General features: G+C 56.2%; 1 protein-coding gene across 1 annotated transcript; it reads left to right on the top strand.

The window, feature by feature from the left end:
* The first annotated feature begins 2,972 nt into the window (after positions 1–2,972).
* Positions 2,973–17,512, top strand: Ttc34 (tetratricopeptide repeat domain 34). The gene is made up of 9 exons (XM_021232589.2): positions 2,973–3,111; positions 3,775–4,603; positions 5,329–6,157; positions 7,881–8,106; positions 9,417–9,621; positions 10,723–10,889; positions 11,319–11,589; positions 12,532–12,746; positions 15,163–17,512. Exons 2-9 carry the CDS (start codon positions 3,781–3,783, stop codon positions 15,688–15,690), a joined length of 3,264 nt encoding a protein of 1,087 aa, XP_021088248.2. The 5' UTR covers positions 2,973–3,111; positions 3,775–3,780; the 3' UTR covers positions 15,691–17,512.
* Positions 17,513–17,536: the final 24 nt, after the last annotated feature.

Below are 17,536 nucleotides of genomic sequence, written 5' to 3'. Positions count from 1 at the left end.
AGCCAGCTCCCCGGCAGGTGTGGACTGGGCGTGTGTGTCTGCCAGCTGTAGGGCCTGCCAAGAACTAAGCTTGACTGAGGTAGGATCTAATACTGGGGGAGAGGAGAGGAGAGGAGAGGAGAGGAGAGGAGAGGAGAGGAGAGGAGAGGAGAGGAGAGGAGAGGAGAGGAGAGGAGAGGAGAGGAGAGAAGAGAAGAGAAGAGAAGAGAAGAGAAGAGAAGAGAAGAGAAGAGGAGCCTCTCATTTGCTTGCAATTCCTGTCAACAGAGGAGACAAGCTGAAACTCCATTAGGCAACTCCTAGACTACCCCCAGGTAAATCTTCTGAACCCTAGAGGATTCTCTACTGAGTGAGGTCACAGAGAACCCTGGCTGGGGGAGGATATCCCACTCTGGCAGCTAGGGGAGCTCGGGGTAGCTTACACAGCCTGGCAGAGCAGTATGGATGCTTGGAATGTAGGTGACCCTAGCAGGTATGGGTAGGAACCAAGTTCATAGAATTAGCCAGTGCTATAGCAGGCCCTCGGGTCAGTGGGGAGTGAAAAGCACTCCCGAGAGCCCAAGACTGCCCTTTGGGGGATCCTGGGTGCAGACCTGCTGCAACTCATGTTGGCTTAGACACAATGAGCCCTTGAGGTGAGCGCCTGTAGAGGGGCAGAGGGGAGCGAGGCAGGAGGATAACGTGCATGGGGGCCTCAGGGAGGCCATGTCAGCAGCAAAGAGAAGCTCAGACCCCCTTGGAGGCCTGGCATGGACAAACAAGGCTGACCAACTCACCTCTGAGTTGTACCATGACCTCTACCCTGGATCCAGGACCATCAGCAGCAATCAGTGTCAGGAGGGATCAGACCCCCCACCTGGAAGGGGGAACATTTTCCCAGCCCCCAGGGTTGAACCTAACCATCAGGGACACATCAGAATCTGAGGGGCAAGTTGCCACTGCCCACTAGGGGGGCGAGACATCTGAATTCTGGGAAGACATGGACCAGATCTTTCTAATCCAGCCCTCTTGGGAGAGCACCCCAAGGGGTCTGGGAAGAGGATCCATAAAGACTTCCGGTGGGAACCATCACTCCCAGTCTTCCTCTGGAGAGGTGAGAAAGCGCCCCCTATAGGCCCTGGGAGCACTGTCCCTGAAACACTAACTCACAGCTACCAGACCTGTACCCCATGAGGTCAGCTTCAGTTTTTTTTTTCAACTTCTCCACTGTTCCCTGCTCATCTAAAAAGGCCCAGTCACCAACACAGTGCTCTCTCTAACACAGGGCATCCTGAGGCCCTGCTTAAACATTGTATACATTGAAGCCTTAGGGGCTACAATGACCTTTCCCCTCTTTCCCCGGCCAACCACAACCACAGATACAAAGCCCTCAGCACAGAGGAGTGGTCAGATGATCAGTACACCTCTTTTGCAACTATTCTCTAAGGGCTATCCCTGTGGAGCAGGGCTGGCTGAATTCCCAACAAAGTGGGGTGTCTAAGGCAGCAGGACCTATGTAGTGTACAGGGCCAGAATTCTGGTCACCGCCAGCTAGATTTGAGTCAGGCACAGCAGAAATCCTTTGGACCAGGGAGACTAAAGCCATGAGATCTGCCACCCATGCCCAGAATCTGAAACTCTCAAGGTCATGGGCCTCAGCCTCTCCACCCAGGCCCAGCAGCTGGTGTCCGTGTACCACGATATCAGAAATGAAAACGCAATAGAGAAGATAGCATGGGCAGGTAGGTTCCAGCACCCAGGCATATTACCCTCAAATGGGAGCGGCTACTGCAGCCCAATCCCAACCAAAAGATGGCCCATCTGGCCAGTGCCTGCAGGCCCTCAGGCTCCATACACCCAGGCAGGACACAGGGGACAGATCAGGGCTAATGTAATTGCCATAGTTAGTGCCCCTCTGTGCCCCCAGGCCCTTCCAACAGCCCCACAGGACAGCCCACTCCATTACAGAGCTAGCCTAATTAGGGTAATTAAAATGAAAGTAATCAAAGTAACATAATAGGAATTTTCTTAATAAGCCCTCACTGCCGCTGACGGCATGAGTCCTGTGCCTTTGTGAATGTCAAGGAGCTGAAGAGAAGGTTGGCCCCTGCAGGGAGATGGGCCTTGCTGACCATGCCCGCCCTGCATCCTCAGACCTCAGCCCAGGCCCTTCCATATCACAGCTCCCTCCTCAGAGGGGTGTGGGCCACATCCCAGGAAGCTAGCCTCTGGAGGAGGACACCAGAGGACCCCACTCCCCAGCTGCCTTGAGCCCATACCTCGACGCCTTGATATGGTGCGTTGGGAGGGGCTGCCCAAAGCAGACCCCCTGTGCAGGCCTGTGAAGCTGGTAACCCAGCATGCCCCATAGGGCAGTTGACTAAATCTGAACTGATTCTCAGTCCCCAGCCTCCACCCCCTCTTTAAAACTGAACACTATGTCCCACTGCTCAGTCTCAACCTGGCCATCCCCAACAAGGAGGAGATCAGCAGGCCTGCCAGAGCCAGGACAACCCCAGGAGCTGCGGGCATCCTAGCCTACTTGCCCAGTTCAAGGGACTTGGGGCAAGTGAGAAGACCTGCAGGACACCAAAGTGGACAGGGAGAGGAGTGGGAATGGGGGTGATGTGGGGGGCCACACCATTAGAATAGCCAAGGCTGAGTTCTGAGGTTCAGAGACGAAGCCTGAATGTGCTGGGCAGGGACTTGTACAAGTCATCGGGCAGCTTCACCCAGAGCCCAGAGGTTGCATGCTCCTGGGCCTCCTCCTCCAAGACTTAGGCTCTCCACTCCAAAGCCAGCCTGGGAAGCCTCGGCTACTTTCCTTGCCCTCCCCTGTCCTGATCACTGCCAGGGCTGGGGCGGTGTGCGGGTACTCAGTCTGAGCATGTCTGGCCACTGGAGGGCATCGCTGAGCAGCCAGGCAGCTTCGGGATGTTGACAGGCTCCCTGGAAACTGGAGATTGGCCTCGCTGCGTGTCTGCGGTGTTGGGCCAGTGTCTAAAAGGGCCCAGAGCACCTGGGACTGACAAGCTGCTGCACCCACCACCACCTAATCCCAGCCTAATAAGGAATTTGAGCCATCAGAGCCTTTCCATCCCCAGACCTGGATGGTTCAGCTTGTGAGTGAGTGTAAGTGTTGAGCATGTGTGTGACAAGGAGGGTTTGTTGGGGGCTCTTCACTGAAAGTACTTGGGGACCAGGAAATGAAAAGCCAAGAGTAGTTCCTGGGGTCAGAGGCCAGGGCTAGTCCTGGAGCTTTACCTCAGAGCTGACCATGGGTGGTCTGGTGGAGCTCCCCACCCAGCTCCGGACCTGGCAAGCGCCTCTCGGCAGGCACAGGCAGGTTGGTGAGGGTGCAGCGCTGGACTCTGAGACATTGCTGTCATTTGCCTTCCTGATTGATGGAGCCAGGTGTCCCAGGGTCTGCCCCTGCCCCTGATCCCTTAAGCACTCAGCTGCTCCCCCAACACAGACACCAAGGCCCTCTGAGGCTTACCTGAGTGGGCAGGGTCCCATCCCACCGGACAAAGCAGGAAACTGAGGCTCAAGACATGAGAGTAACCTGGCACTCAGCCTGACGGGCCCCAGCAGAACCCCAGCTAGTGGAGACTGCCTGCCAAGAGGTTCCGAAAGACGTCTTCTTAGTGGCCAGGTCCCAGGTTCCACCCGGGGGGGTCTGCACAGGTTCTCAGAGGCAGGAGCTGGGAGTTTGCTCCAAGGCCAGGCTCGACGGTGGCTGTAGGGCAGGTGAGCATGACACCTTGGACAGTAACTACGATTCCCCTCCTGCAGGTACTCATGAAGATCGAATACAGCCCAGTGGGGATTGAGAGCATGATGTCAGCTCAGGATCTCGTGGCCTGCCTCTGCCAGCAGGGGGACAAGCACCTGGCCCTGGGGGAGCTGCCCTTAGCCACAGCCTTCTACCTGGCTGCCTTCAGTTGCCATGCCCCTTCAGCCGTGCGGCACGTGCGGGCCGTCCTGGCTGATGAGGCCCCAGGGTCGCCTGTGGTGGCCACACTGGAGGCCTGGTGTCGTGGGGACAGTCAGATCCCTGATATCCACTGGGATGGCATGGCAGTGGTCTCCCTGACTGGGCCACTGGCCTCTGCCTTCCTCGGTGCCATTTACCCGGACCACCCTGCCACTGTCCTGTACCTTTTGGCTGGCCTGCTAGCCCATGGGCGCCACACGGAGGCGGTACAGCGCTGCAGTGCCCTGCTGGACGCACACTCCCAACAGACCCTGGAGCTGCAGCTGACTCGTGCCCTGGCCTGGGTCCTGTCCGTGGACCAGGCCGGTGAGGGCATAACTGCGTATCTTCAGGCCTTTGCCTCCAGTGCAGACCGGACAGTGGCTTTCATCCGTAGCCACCAGCAGCCCTACCTCCCCACGTTACTTGGCACCCTCCAGAACTACCTCTCAGGACGCCTGAAGGACGCTGGGAGCACCACCCCTCAGGAGACCCACTGCCGAGAACTCCTGGAGGCCCTGGACCCCAGGGGCAGCTGGGTGGATGCCTTGTCACCCAAAGCTCTGCTTCGCAGAGGCAGGTTTGAAGACTGCCTGGCAGCATGCAGCCGGGACCTGCAGCCTGACTCAACGGGGAGCAGACCCCAAGGTAACAGAGTGGAGTCAATCACAGGTCACATCTCCCAAGATCCATGGAGACGGTCACTCCGGCCACTGCTAAAACCTGCCTATGGTGGGACCGGAGGTGGGGATGGGACAGGGGGTTGGGGGGGGAGGCTGAGGCTGGGGACACCACGGTGAAAAGGCAAAAAGGGAGCAAGCAAGATTCTTGCCTTACAAAATGCAAGGCACAAATCTGGCTGCTAGTCAAGGAGGGCTTCTCAGCTGAGGTGGCTTTTCAGCCGAGACTGAACCAGTCCATGCAGCAAACCCCTTGGGAAGAAAGATCTTGAAATGCCCTTGCCACCAAATAGTCAGGTTGGCTGGAAGGGGAGGAGATGGTAGCAGGCTGGTCCCTGGAGGACTTCGGATTTTACCCCTAAAGTTTCTTCTGCTATTGTGTATGGACTGGTGAGGCTACTAAAACCCATCGCTGAAAGTCAGTGCAGAAAGAAATGTAAATAAATTTCTATTGGAACTGAGCGGTGATGCCTACCCAGAGCCACTCTGGGGGAACACTGCTGGGTGGCACCAGGAGCTACTAGCTGTGGTGCTGGTATACAGATGCTGTGGCATCACACACGGGCCCCGTGGGCTCGGGGTCATCCTTGTGGTTCCAGAGCCCTGGGTTACCCGCAGACTTGGGGGAGATGCCCTGATCTGACAGAAGAAGGGACTTTGGGAAGGCAGAGCAACACTCGTTTCTCTCCCCAGGTGAGCACCTGGCGGCCCTGCTAGTCACCCGCGCAGCCGCGGCCTTCTTCCTGGATGGCCGAGCCGGGGACATGCTCCTGGACCTACAGGAGGCCTTCCGTGAGAGTCCTGCCGCGGCACGGAGGCATTTCCAGACCCTGCTGTCTGCTGAAGACCGCCAACGCGTGCAAGCTCAGGCGCAGGAGGCCGCTGATGTGGGCTTCTCCCGCTTCCTGGAGGCTGTGCGAAGCCGCCAGGAGCTGCGGGAGGACGCAGACCGCGAGCTCTTGGTTCCTGTGACCCACGCGCTCCATGTCCTGTTCCGCGTGGCGCCCGCCCGAAGGCGACCCGAGCTAGGGATCCGCCTGGTCGAGTGCCTGCTGCTGGCCGGGGACGTGGTGGGGGCTCGAACACAGTGTGAGCGCCTCTTGAGGCCCAGGCGTCCTGGGGAGCGCGTAGGGGACCGCACCGGAGACTTCGCGCCGCTACTGGCGCTGCGCGGCTTCTGCGCGCTGCACGCGGGCGATGCGCGGCGCGCCCGCGAGGACTTCCAGGCGGTGGTGGAGCGCGGGGCGCCGCATGCGGGAGGCTGTGTGCGCGCGCTGTGCGGCCGAGGGCTGCTGCGGGTGCTGGAGGGCAGCACCTTCCTGGGCGCGCTGGACTACGTCACCGCCTGCCGGCTGCGGCCGGAGGAGGTGCTGCTAGTCGCCAAAGCCTATGTGCCCTGGAACCAGCGAGGGCTGCTGCTGACGGTGCTGCGGGAAGAGGGCCGCAGGATGCTGCTGCGCTCGCCGGGCTGTGTGAGGAAGGCTGCTCAGGGGGTCGGCCCCGCTGCACAGGTGCAGGAAGGGTGAGAGCCTGCCCCGGACTGGAGGTGGGGGAAGCTAGAGAGGGATGTCTGATAGAAAACTGTGGCTTCCCTAAAGCAAGGATGGGTGAGGATCTGGAGCCAGGGCTGAGATCTCAGGATCCTGGGTCTCAGATTGTGGTACTTTGTGGGTTCCTCCCCTTAATGTAAGGAATACCGTAGGCATGGAGGCTCACACCTGCAACCCCAGCACTTGGGAGAATGTTACAGGAGGGTCGCTGTGAGGACAGCCTGAGCTGGAGAGTTCCAGACCAGCCTGGGCTACAAAGTGAGACCTTGTCTCAAAAATCACAAAAAGCAAACAAACAAGCAAGCAAAAAAGTAATAAAACGAAAAGATCAGGGGGCTGGAGAGATGGCTTAACAGTTGACAACAAGTGCTAGTAAGAGCCTGAGTTCAGTTCCCAGCAACATGCATAGGGTAGCTCACAACAGAATCCCTCACCTCTGGCTTCCAAGAGCACCTGCACTCATTTACACACACACACACACACACACACACACACTTTTCAGAATAAAATATTTTCGTTTTATTTTGTGTGTGTGGTTGGTTTTGTGTGTGTGGTTGCTTTGGCTTGGTTTTTTTGTTTTGTTTTGTTTTGCTTGCCTGTGTGTATGTGTTCCACGTGTATGCAGTGCCAGCAAAAGCCAGAAGAGGGCATGAGCTCTTAGGACTGGAATTTCAGTTGTGGTCACCATGTGGGGCGCTGGTAATTGAACACTGGTCCTCTAGGGAAACAGCCAGTGCTCTTAACCATTGAGCCGTTTCTCCAGTCCCAAGTTTTTCCTTGAACATTAATTAGTCCCCTGCGATGTTATAGTTATTTCTTACTATGCGCATGAAATGTCTCAAAATATGGAGCTTTCTCTGAAGCTGCAGCGTGTATCCCTCCTCTTAACCTCAATTGATGTTGAGTTTTTGTTGTTGTTGGTGGTGGTGGTTTTTTTTGGTTTTATGAGACAGGGTTTCTCTGTATTGTTTTGGAGGCTGTCGGTCCAGCCTGGCCTCGAACTCACAGAGATCCGCCTGCCTCTGCCTCCCGCGTGCTGGGATTAAAGGCGTGCGCCACCACCACCCGGCTGGTTGATGTTGAGTTTTAAGTTGCCCTTTGTTGCTAAACGGATTTGTGACGCTTTGTCTCCACAACACCTTGTCTCAAAGGGGGGCAAGGGTGTAGCTCTAGCTCAGTAGGCAGCTCCAAGGAGAGGTATTTGACTTCTAGTACTACCCACCCTACCCTCCCAGGCTCGTGTGGCACACCTGTACCTCCAGCTGCCCAGCCTTCACCCACCACTGTCAGTCCACAACCCCACACCTACCCATGAGGTTCCTCTGCCCTGGTATGAATTGCTACTGCTACTATGTTTCTTTGTGGTGAGCCCAGCAAAACCAAAACCATCAACTCTTGTACTTATAAGACAGAAAACGGAGGCAGGGTCTGCTCAGGGTCCTTAGGTGGCTTTGGTCCCTACTTCTGCGTAGCGCCTGCCCCCATGCTGTGGTGAAAAGAGCCGGGGAGAGGGTGAAAGGGCAGTTTAGGAATCTGGAGAGAGGTGTTATGGTCCTCCCTATGCAGCTCATTAGGGAAGATGCTACCCAGACTACAAGCATAGATGGGGATGAGATTCACCTGAGGCCTGACCTCTTGAGCAATGTAGGGGATGTAGGAAAAGGCCTGTGCCACACTGAGCCACCCTCTCTGTAGGGATGCCTATGGTGTGTACCAGCTGGCCATGCTGCTGATGGAGCTGGACGCGGAGGATGAGACTTCCTGCCTCTTGGTGGCTGATGCCCTGTACCTCTTGGGCCGCCTGGATGATGCTCACAAATCCCTGCTGATTGCCTTGTCCCGGAGGCCCCAGGCAGCCCCTGTGCTGGTGCGGCTGGCCCTGCTTCAGCTGAGGAGGGGCTTCTGCTATGATGCCAACCAGGTGAGAAGGCCCAGAGGTCTTATGCAGGTGGGAATGGGCACAGCTCTGCGGGGGGTGGGGAGGATACCATGCATCCTGTGTCCTTAGATCTGCTTCCTACAGCCTGGGCTTTGGGATAGGCAAACCTCATTAAGCTCCACCCCACCACCTCATACTTCTCTGACCCTCATCGACTGAGATAGTGCCAGGACCTGGGAGGTGCCTGCATAAAGCAGGTGCTTCCTGTTTGCTTTGACTGTGGCATAATGGAAAGTGGCCAAGAATCAATGGATCACAGGCTGAGCTCCTACTCAAGCCTGACTCTGCCTGGAATAAGGACGCAGCTTTCATGAGGCCCTTGGTCCCTGCTTGCTGGCCTCTGAGAACCCCTGCTCCCACATGGTGGAGCTTAAGACCTGACCCGGGTGTTGTGAGTTTTCTGTGTCCACAGTTGGTGTTTCTGGGGGTGTAGGGGAGTTCAAACCTCGAAGTCTGGGCTGAGGGGCCAACCAGCTTCTTCACTCTCCTCTGGCCTGGCTGGAACTCTGATCCCCTGGGCAGAAACCTGGAACTAACCAATCCTTCTCTGTCAGGGACAGGAGTCAGCACCAGGCCCATGGGGAACAGTGTTGTGTCTCCCAAGATGGAGTCATGGAGGGAGGAGCTTGTCTCTGCCTGAGAAGTTCACCCTGGCTAGAGCCAGGTCAGATTCTTGGCTTTTGGTTTGGTTTTTTTTCTGAGACAGGGTCTCTCTTTGTAGCTTTGTAGACAAGGCTGGCCTTTAACTCCCTGAGATCCGCCTGCCTCTGCCTCTGCTTCCTGGGTGCTGGGATTAAAGGCGTGTGCCACCATCTCCCGGCCCCAGATTCTTGGCTTTGGGTCAACACCTTATGAGCAGCTCCCCAGAGTCCCCATCACTTGCTGTTCTGAGCTGTCCCCTGCTCTAACTTGTTGAAGCCTTCTTTTGGGGTGGGCTCTCCCGTACACGATGGAGGAGGACCCCAAGACTCAGGGAAAGGAGAGCCACACCCCACCTTGCCTTTCTGTAGAGTGAGATTCTACTGCTGCTTCTTTACTCTCCACACCCAGGTCCTCTTTGGAGGAGGCACAGTAAATGGAGGACAAACATACCTTCAAGGGCTTAAATGTCTGGGGCGTCAGTTCATGGGAAAAAAAAACCTCCAGTGCTCAAGATAGACAGCTTTCCTGCACCCCAGACTTATGGAGACAGCCAGGACCTACTAAGGGCAGCAAGTGCTGGGAAGGGCATGGGTAGGAAGAGAAAAGGACCAACAGGGAGGGCAGTGACGACTCCACTCTTGCTCCCACAGCTGGTGAAGAAGGTGGCCCAGTCTGGGGACACTGCCTGTCTCCAGCACACCCTGGACATCTTCCACCATGAGGACCTGAAGCTGCTGCAAGGCCACTGCCACACACGGGCATTAAGCATACTTCGGGCACGACCAGGCGGGCCAGACAGCGAGGCCCACACCAGGGAAGCCATCACCTACCTCTCTCTGGCCATCTTTGCCACAGGTAGGAAACCCACCAGCCCCAGGGGTCCAATCCTGGGCCAGATTCATGAGGGCACATGGGTTCTGAGGACAAGCTTGCTCTACACGGTCCTATGCCCGGGAGCCTCCACAGTGCGGACGGGTTGGGACCATTTAGCAGGATCGCCTAAGTGCTGAACCCTGGCTGAGCGGCGAACGTGCCGAAGCTTTGAAGGGCCTGGGCTAGCCGGGACCCTGCACTGCTCCCGAACTGCCCTCCCCTGCTTGGTCCAGCGCTCTAAGGTGTAAGCCAGACCTTGGCTCCCGTGAGCTCTTCATAGTAGTGACAGGTTTCATATGAGCGCGCCTGGCCTCCACATCCAGCTAAGCCATCCCCTCTGGGTTGCAGCAGGGCTTGCCTTGAGCATGCCCTGCTCAAGCGCCATGGTGCAGGTCCAAGTCCCTGGAGCTTGTCAGGACCAGGGGTCAGAGTAGCGTATACCTTCATTCAGATCGTGGTGGCTTCTTGGTGGCTTGTGCTGGCTCCTCCCCGCTGCTCGTTCCTCAAAGAGTAGGCAGAAGAGAGCCCATGGGAGTTGGGAGGGGGGGCAGTTAGTGTATTGATTCCAGCAGGTTACCAGTGGCAGGGAAATGTCAGAGACCAGGCGTGACAGTCAGAGTGAGCATGTGGTTCCCTGTGTGGGACAATAGACAGGTAACGCAGAAGGAGTGTGCTGAAGGTGTTCTGTTTGGAGAAGAGCTCCACCTCCCGGAGTTCACTGAGAATGGCTACCCACCTTTGAGCCTCACAGCCTACCTACCATACGCCTCCTCTCTCTACCCTGGCCTAAGGAACTTATCCTCCTACTCAAGCCCTGCCTATTCCCTTCCCCCAAAACAGTGGCATAGACCTTCCTAGAACACCCCAACCATCCACTAGTCCTCCCAGGCACCACTACCCCTCCTGGTTGGGTTTCTGCCCTGTATCCAGTAACCCTAGCTGCCTGACTGTTTTGGTATCCGATGGAGTGTTAGCACCCCAGGGTGGACTTTTTGTCCTGTGCCCACCCAGTGTGGACACTAGGTAAGACCCTGTACAAGAGCCCTACCAAAGCTGTGTCTTGACCACATTTACTTCCTTCAGGGAGGCAGGCCAGTGAGTCCCTCCTCACCCGAGCCCGCTGTTACGGACTCCTGGGTCAGAAGAAGACAGCCATGTTTGACTTCAACTCCATTCTTCGGGAGGAACCAAGGAATGTGCAAGCTCTGTGTGGACGAGCCCTTGTGCATCTGGCCCTGGACCAGACTCAGGTGCCAGACTATCCTCTCCAGCTGGGGCTGGGCAAGCAGGAGTGGGGGCGGCCAGGGTGCTACCTTCCTCCTCTGCTGAAGGAGATGAGCTAGGTCGGGTCTTCCAGCCATCAGGGTACACATCAGAACCTGGTATTCTTCTAACCACGAGCACTTGCAGAGAGCAAGAGCCACATTCCCCACAATCCACCTTTCTGGGTAATCCTGCCTTCAATGCTTTCCTGCATCAATCTGTGTAAGCCCTTAGGGCAACTAGTGGGTGGTAAATAAATCTGTGCAGGTGGTAGGTAAGCCAGGATAGTCAGAATAGGGAAGGTGGGAAGTTGGGTGGGACAGACCCTCTGAGACTCCAAGGAGAGAACTTGAGAAGAGACTGGAAGGATGGGAGTGAGTCCTCCTACTCTGACACAGGCCCTCCTCCCTTTGCAGGAAGCTGTGGATGACATGGTCTCCGCCCTGAAGCTTGACCCAGACACTGTCATCTCTGAGATCCACTCTCTGAAGCCAGAAGTTCAGTTGCCCCTCACACTGGGCCTCCATGCCCACTGCCAGGTCCTCCTGAACCAATGCTTGGATGCCGGAGGCCCCATCAGGGAAGAGGACACCCAGAGCCTCCTTGCCGTGGGGAAGGCACTGATTAGAATTGATACTGCACAGCCCAGTTGGCACCTGCTTCTCACAGATATCCTCACGGTGCTGGGTATGTGTGTGTGCAAGACACGGGCCTCTGTCCCACACTCCTGACCCTCTTGTTATTATATCTGTGAAGTGGAGAAAGAGTCCTTAGACTATGGCTTCTAAGTTTCCAAATCCTGCAATCTCCAACCCCTGTATAAGAGCTTGTGGAATGGCTACTCTCTGGCTTCTTGTTTGCTTGTTTTGTTTTTCTCTCTCTCTCTCTCTCTCTCTCTCTCTCTCTCTCTCTCTCTCTCTCTCTCTCTCTCCCTCTTGGTTTTTTCAGACAAGGTTTCTCTGTGGCTTTGGAGGCTGTCCTGGAACTAGCCAGCTTGGTCTACAGAGTCAGTTCCAGGACAGCCAGGGATACACAGAGAAACCCTGTCTTGAAAAACAAAACTAACAGCCAGGTGGTGGTGCCGCACACCTTTAATCCCAGCACTTGGGAGGCAGAGGCAGGCAGATCTCTGTGAGTTTGAGGCCAGCCTGGTCTACAGAGCAAGTTCCAGGACAGCCTCCAAAACAATACAGAGAAACCCTGTCTCGAAAAACCAAAAAAAAAAAAAAAAGAAAGAAAGAAAGAAAAGAGATTGCTGGGATGAAAGGTGTGTGCCACCACTGCCTGGCTTTACTCTCCAGTTTTTCAAGTCATATCCCTCTGCTGGCAGAGGGAAGACCCAAAGGGCTCGTACATACATCCACATGGCACATGTGGGTTTCCTTTGACACTCTTGTTTGAAAGGCAGCTCTCTGCAATCTGCATTTACCCTGCAAAGACTTCAGGGGGGGTGCCCCACAGCTCTGCTCGTACTGGAGCTGAGTCTGCTCCCATCAATTGGACCCCAACCAAGACAGAGTAGGAGACACCAAAGTAGCTCCCTAGGGCTAGATGTCCTCCTTCCTGGGCATGCCTCTGCCCCTCCCACCCCCGCCACACACACTGACCATCTTCCCCTGCTCCCCGCAGGTAAGTATCAGGAGGCTGGCACCCACTTGAAAGAAGCCCTACAGCTCAGCCCATCATCAGAGGCTGCCCAAGCCCGGCAAGGCTTGCTCCAACTTAAAAAGGGAGATGTGTCCGTTGCTACCCATGACTTGCAATGCCTGGCAGAGTCAGACACTCAGGACCTCATCTTCCTGCTTCGTCTCCTTGAGTCCCCAGAGCGGCAGAGTCTCACCCAGGTATGCAGCACACCCACGATCCCCATGCTGACCTTGTCCCAGTACCACAAGCTTCAGAACGCCACACCCACCACAGGCCACTCTTCCCTTCTTGCTTGTTGGCTGGCTTCCTTGGGTTTAGGGTGGGAAGGAATAAGAAACCCCAGATCTGGACAGGGAAGATTTTTCTGGAAACACTACCCCCTGTTTCTCTCCTTGTGACATGCAAGTTGGGCCCCTTACCCTGGTACAAGGCCCACCCCAGGACACAGCTCAGGCTGTGAAGACCAAGAGGAATGATGTGCAAGTCCAGGCATTAGGCCTTGGAGTCAGAGGGACGTGGTGTCAAAAGTTGACATGGGGCAAAACAAGTGTCTCTCCAAATGCCTCCCTCTCTCTCGATTGCTCTGAATTCTGCCAGTCCAGTAACATGGAAAAGGGCTTATCAGAAGAGCGGGCTAAAACGGCAGGATTGGCTTAACAGTGTCAAAGGCTTCCTAAGCAAAGGACCTACTGCCAGAAGAAAGGGGACAAGGGCTGTGATGGTGTCGGCCAGACTTAAACTGAGGGGAGTAGCTAGCCTGGAGTCCATAGGGTCCATAGAATAGTATTCTGTAGTGTAGAGATCTAAGGGGCTAAGGCCTCAGGTCAGGGAGGGCCTGGGATCTGACCTGTGAGCTAAGAGAGGTCTGTGTAAGCCTTGCAGCTCAGATGGAAAAAGGGATCCTGGCAGTCGGGAGCCAAGGAGTACTGTGTAGCAGCTCACAGCCCTGCTCCAGGGAATGGTTTCCCCAATGTAACAACTCTGCTGTGATAGGGGAGGGTTTCCCCAATGAAATTGTTACAGTTTTACTCCATTCCCCCTGGAATGTAACAATTCTGTTCCTCTAGGGGAGGTTTTCCCCAGACAAACGCTAGAGCTCCACTCCTGCGAAAGAAGGTCTCACCCAAATCTCATTCAATAGATTTCCTGGGAGGGAGGAATCCAGGAGAGCAGCTACCTCTGCCAGGGTGGAAAAGGGCAGCAGCGAACTGTGCAGACACAGGGCTTATAAGGCTTCTTAGGGGCGGAAATTTTTCCAGGGTAGAGATTTTTCAGGGTGCAAGTTGGTGGGATTTCAATCCCTGAGCCTGGACAAGCTCAGAAATTGGCTAGATTTCATACTCAGGGATTGGTTGGTTTTTTTGTACTGAGTTGGTCAAGGGGCAGAGTTTGTTTCCTGGCTCTGGTTTCAGGGTCAAAGTATGCTTCTTTCACTGACTCTTTTAACCTTTTGGCTCTGGTTTCAGGGTCAGGGTGTGTTTCTTGGCTCTGGTTTCGGGGTCAGGGTGTGTGTGGGTTTTTTTGTTTGTTTGTTTGTTTGTTTGTTTTTGTTTTTTTGTTTTTGTTTTTGTTTTTGCTGGCCCTTTTATCCTACAATCAGGGCACTCTGGGAAGGTGGGGGAAAGTTCCCAGGCTTACACATGGTCGGGGCCTGGGGAGTCAGTCCTAGGGCTGAGTGGGGCCAGAGATGTCTCTGAGGTCCTGGGTGCCAATTAGGAGTCCCAGAACTGGGGGGGGGGGCTGGGGAATGGGGTCCTGAAGCTCTAATAAGGTCAGAAGGGGAATCGCGATCCCCAAGCTATAGGAGGACTAAGGAATCCTGAGTTCCAGGAAGCGCGCGGGGTTCCGGGAGGCGGGGTACGGGTTCCTGGACCTCAAGCAGGGAATGGGGACTTGAGATGAAGGTCTGGGGAGGTTCTGGAGCTTGAAGGGGAGAATTGAGAAAGCACTGGCCTAGGGGGTCTCAGCCCCAAGGGCTGGGTTTGGCAAGGCAACATTTCGGTTGCCCAGCAACAGGGACCAACCCGGAAATGGCCTTTCCCAGCTTCCTGCCCCCCCCCGCACTGATTCCAGCTGCTATACTGCGCCTGCCCCTGCACAGTCACCGCCCCTCCGCGAGCTGGGCGGAACTTGGATTTTGCAGAGCTTGGGTGTTCTTTGAGTCCCTTCTAGCTGCAACCTGCAGCCACAAGGAGCAGGCAGCTTAGCAGGAATGGCGAGAGGCTCTTGCAGGTCACACAGACGAGAACAAGAAGAGCAGATGCCCTTGTGCGAGCCTCAGAGCCTAGAGCCCTTCAATCTAATGCAGAGAGGTGGCACGGAAAGCCGGTTCCCTGTCCCTGTGGACTCCGGACCCTTCGGCCCTCCTACCAGAAACATTTGGCCTAACCAACTGGCATGTGGCGTTTGTTCCATGTAGCTATAACTGTGCAGAGCCCTGGGACCAAGGGAAGACAGACATACTAGGCCCGCTGCAGCCCTCAATCACAAGGAGTCATCTATCCAGGGGCTGGGAGTGGGTGGGTCTTCTGCACAGGGAGGGGACCAGACACCGGCAGAGGCTGAACTGCAGAGAGGCTAACTCTGTGCTCTTTCCCTGTGTCCCCTGCACAGGCCGCTGCCAAGGAAGCAAGCAACCTCTTGGATTTAGGACAGCCAGGGCTGGCACTGGGCTACTGTTCTTTGGCTGTCCTGGCTGGAGGCAGCAGTCCTTATCACCTGCGTCTCCGAACGGCCTGCTTGACCCAGCTACAGGAGTATGACCGGGCACTCAGCGACCTGGACCACGTGCTGCAGGAGGGTGCAGGGGACAGTGACCTGCCACAGCGGACAGAGGATTTCTGCTCTCGGGGTCGCCTGCTGCTGAGTCTGGGGGATAAGGATGGAGCGGCAGGGGCCTTCATCCAGGCCTTGGCCCTGTCACCAGCCCAAGCTCAGAGCAGCCTGTCAAAGCAACCAGGCCGGGTCCCCACAGCCGGTGTGTTCCTGGCCCATGGGCAGCGCTGTCTGGAGGAGCAGCGCTATGAGGAGGCCTGGACGGCAGCCCAGAATGGCCTCCTGATGGACCCCAGCCACAGTGGGCTGAAGAGACTGAAGATGAGGACTCGCAAGGAGGTGGCCTCTGGCTGCAGACTGCACTGACCAGCAGTAGCTAGCCCACCGGACACCCCCACCAGCACCTGGCCTCTCATTCAGGGTCACGTGACTCCTCAGACCATTCTTCCCTGTCCTTTGCTTTAGGACTAAAGAAGACCCTTCCGGCTTATGCAGAACAGCTGTCCTGGGCAGCTCACAGCCCCACTAAGGAGGCAGCTCATCCTCTCTGCTCAAACCTGGCCTTGGAGCAGCCACGGGCAAGATTTGGGCTGGTACCGTAGAGTCTTGGGGGAGACGTGGTATCCCGTGGAGCCCTCCCTGGGAAGAAAGCAGCTTAGGCTGGGCCTGGACTGCCTTCCGCATCAACCTTCCAGATTCTTGGGTGCCTGTGTGGAACTAGCTTTGCAAGGTCACTCACCAGGGAACTCCATGCTCACGCCAACAAGCACAGCCCAGGCAGCCCCTTCCCTCCACAGGTCCCTGAATCCTCTCGCAAGGTTGAGAGACCTCAGGCTTACCACTTGGTCTGGCCGTGTCCAAATGGCCAGGGTGTGATTTGGTGGCTTCTGAGCTTCGACAGCGGTTTCCTTACGTGGGCAGACTTCCCATCCAGTCTTGCTCCCTGTCATGGGGCTCCAGCCTGTCTCCATCACTCCCACCGTCACCACCAAAGCTGTCAAACAGAGGCCAGGCTGGGGGCTGCTTGGCATGAAGTGGTACAAACCCCTTCCTGGGGTTTTCCTGTGAGGGTGAGGGCAATGCGTCTGGATCTTGAGCCCTTCCCTTTGCCCTGGGCTGCCCTCTCTGCCCCTCCCTCCTGCAGGCTTTAGCCCCATAGAAAAACCCACTCTCTTACCCCATAAACAGACCAGGCTGGGATACACAGGATTCCTGATCCTGCCCATCCCCCAAGCAGCGATGAAGCCACTAGGTGGGGTTAGCAGTCCCCTTCCTACTGAAGGCTACCTCGTCATCCCTCCATGGTATGAGAGCCCTCCTCCTCCCTGCTGCTAGGGTACCTGAGATCCACCAAGCTCTGCCTCAGTGGGTCAGCCCATTCCAAAGGGGACCAGGAAGAGCAGGGAGCCTAGAAAGGCCTCTTCATGGGGCACAGCCTGGCTCCTGCCTTCCTTCCCCACTGCAGTCTCTAAGGTAGCCTGATGCGCCTCTCCCCATGCTGTCCCCTGCACCCACCACACCTCTCTCCACCTGTGCATTCCTTGGCACCGTGGACACTTGGCCGACGCCCAGCATGACCAAGGTCAAGGGGCCACTGAATCCTGGTGGCTGAAGGTGGATCTCAGCAGGAAGGTGGAGGTGGCAGGCAGTTGTCGCCCGGACATGCTCTCCCCACCCTGTGCCTTTTGCTCTTGCTGTCCCTCAACGTTCGTCCACTCAAGGACATCTCAGTCCTTGTCGTTCTAAGCACGAAAGTACCGGAGTCTGGCAGAGCTACTCCCGGCCCTTTCCCTTTCCAGCCACAAGGGGGCATCCCTCCTCACCTCATGGCTCATCCTACATGTATGCGTGAGCAATCACACACACACACACACACACACACACACACACACACACACACACCATTGTTCACCTTGCTGCGGTCTGAGTGTATTCCCAGGATTCATGAGTTCAGATCCCACTACCAACGGGATGGTGCCACGGTGTGGAGTCTTGCTGGTGGGGAAGAGTTAGATCCGGAGCCTTAGAAAATGGGATGAGCGGCTTTTTAAGACACTTCAGCCTGCCCACGGGTGAGGACAGGGTGGGAAGGTGCCACCTACAAGCCAGGATGCCACGCCCCACATGCCTACCAGTGCCCAGCCTTGGACTTCCACAACTGTGATAAATAAATCTCACTCCATAAGGCTCCCAGCCTGTAGTATTTTTGTCA

Source organism: Mesocricetus auratus, unplaced genomic scaffold (genome assembly GCF_017639785.1).
Source record: "Mesocricetus auratus isolate SY011 unplaced genomic scaffold, BCM_Maur_2.0 Super-Scaffold_100042, whole genome shotgun sequence".
NCBI lineage: Eukaryota > Metazoa > Chordata > Mammalia > Rodentia > Cricetidae > Mesocricetus > Mesocricetus auratus.
This window is presented reverse-complemented; position numbering and strand designations above follow the sequence as displayed.

Bases quoted from the DNA above. Each gene is read 5' to 3' on its own strand.
- Ttc34 (XM_021232589.2), top strand. From the start codon at position 3,781: ATGAAGATCGAATACAGCCCAGTGGGGATTGAGAGCATGATGTCAGCT. The intron at 10,890-11,318 runs GTGCCAGACTAT...CTCCCTTTGCAG, and splicing joins TGGCCCTGGACCAGACTCAG to GAAGCTGTGGATGACATGGT. The intron at 12,747-15,162 runs GTATGCAGCACA...TCCCCTGCACAG, and splicing joins AGCGGCAGAGTCTCACCCAG to GCCGCTGCCAAGGAAGCAAG.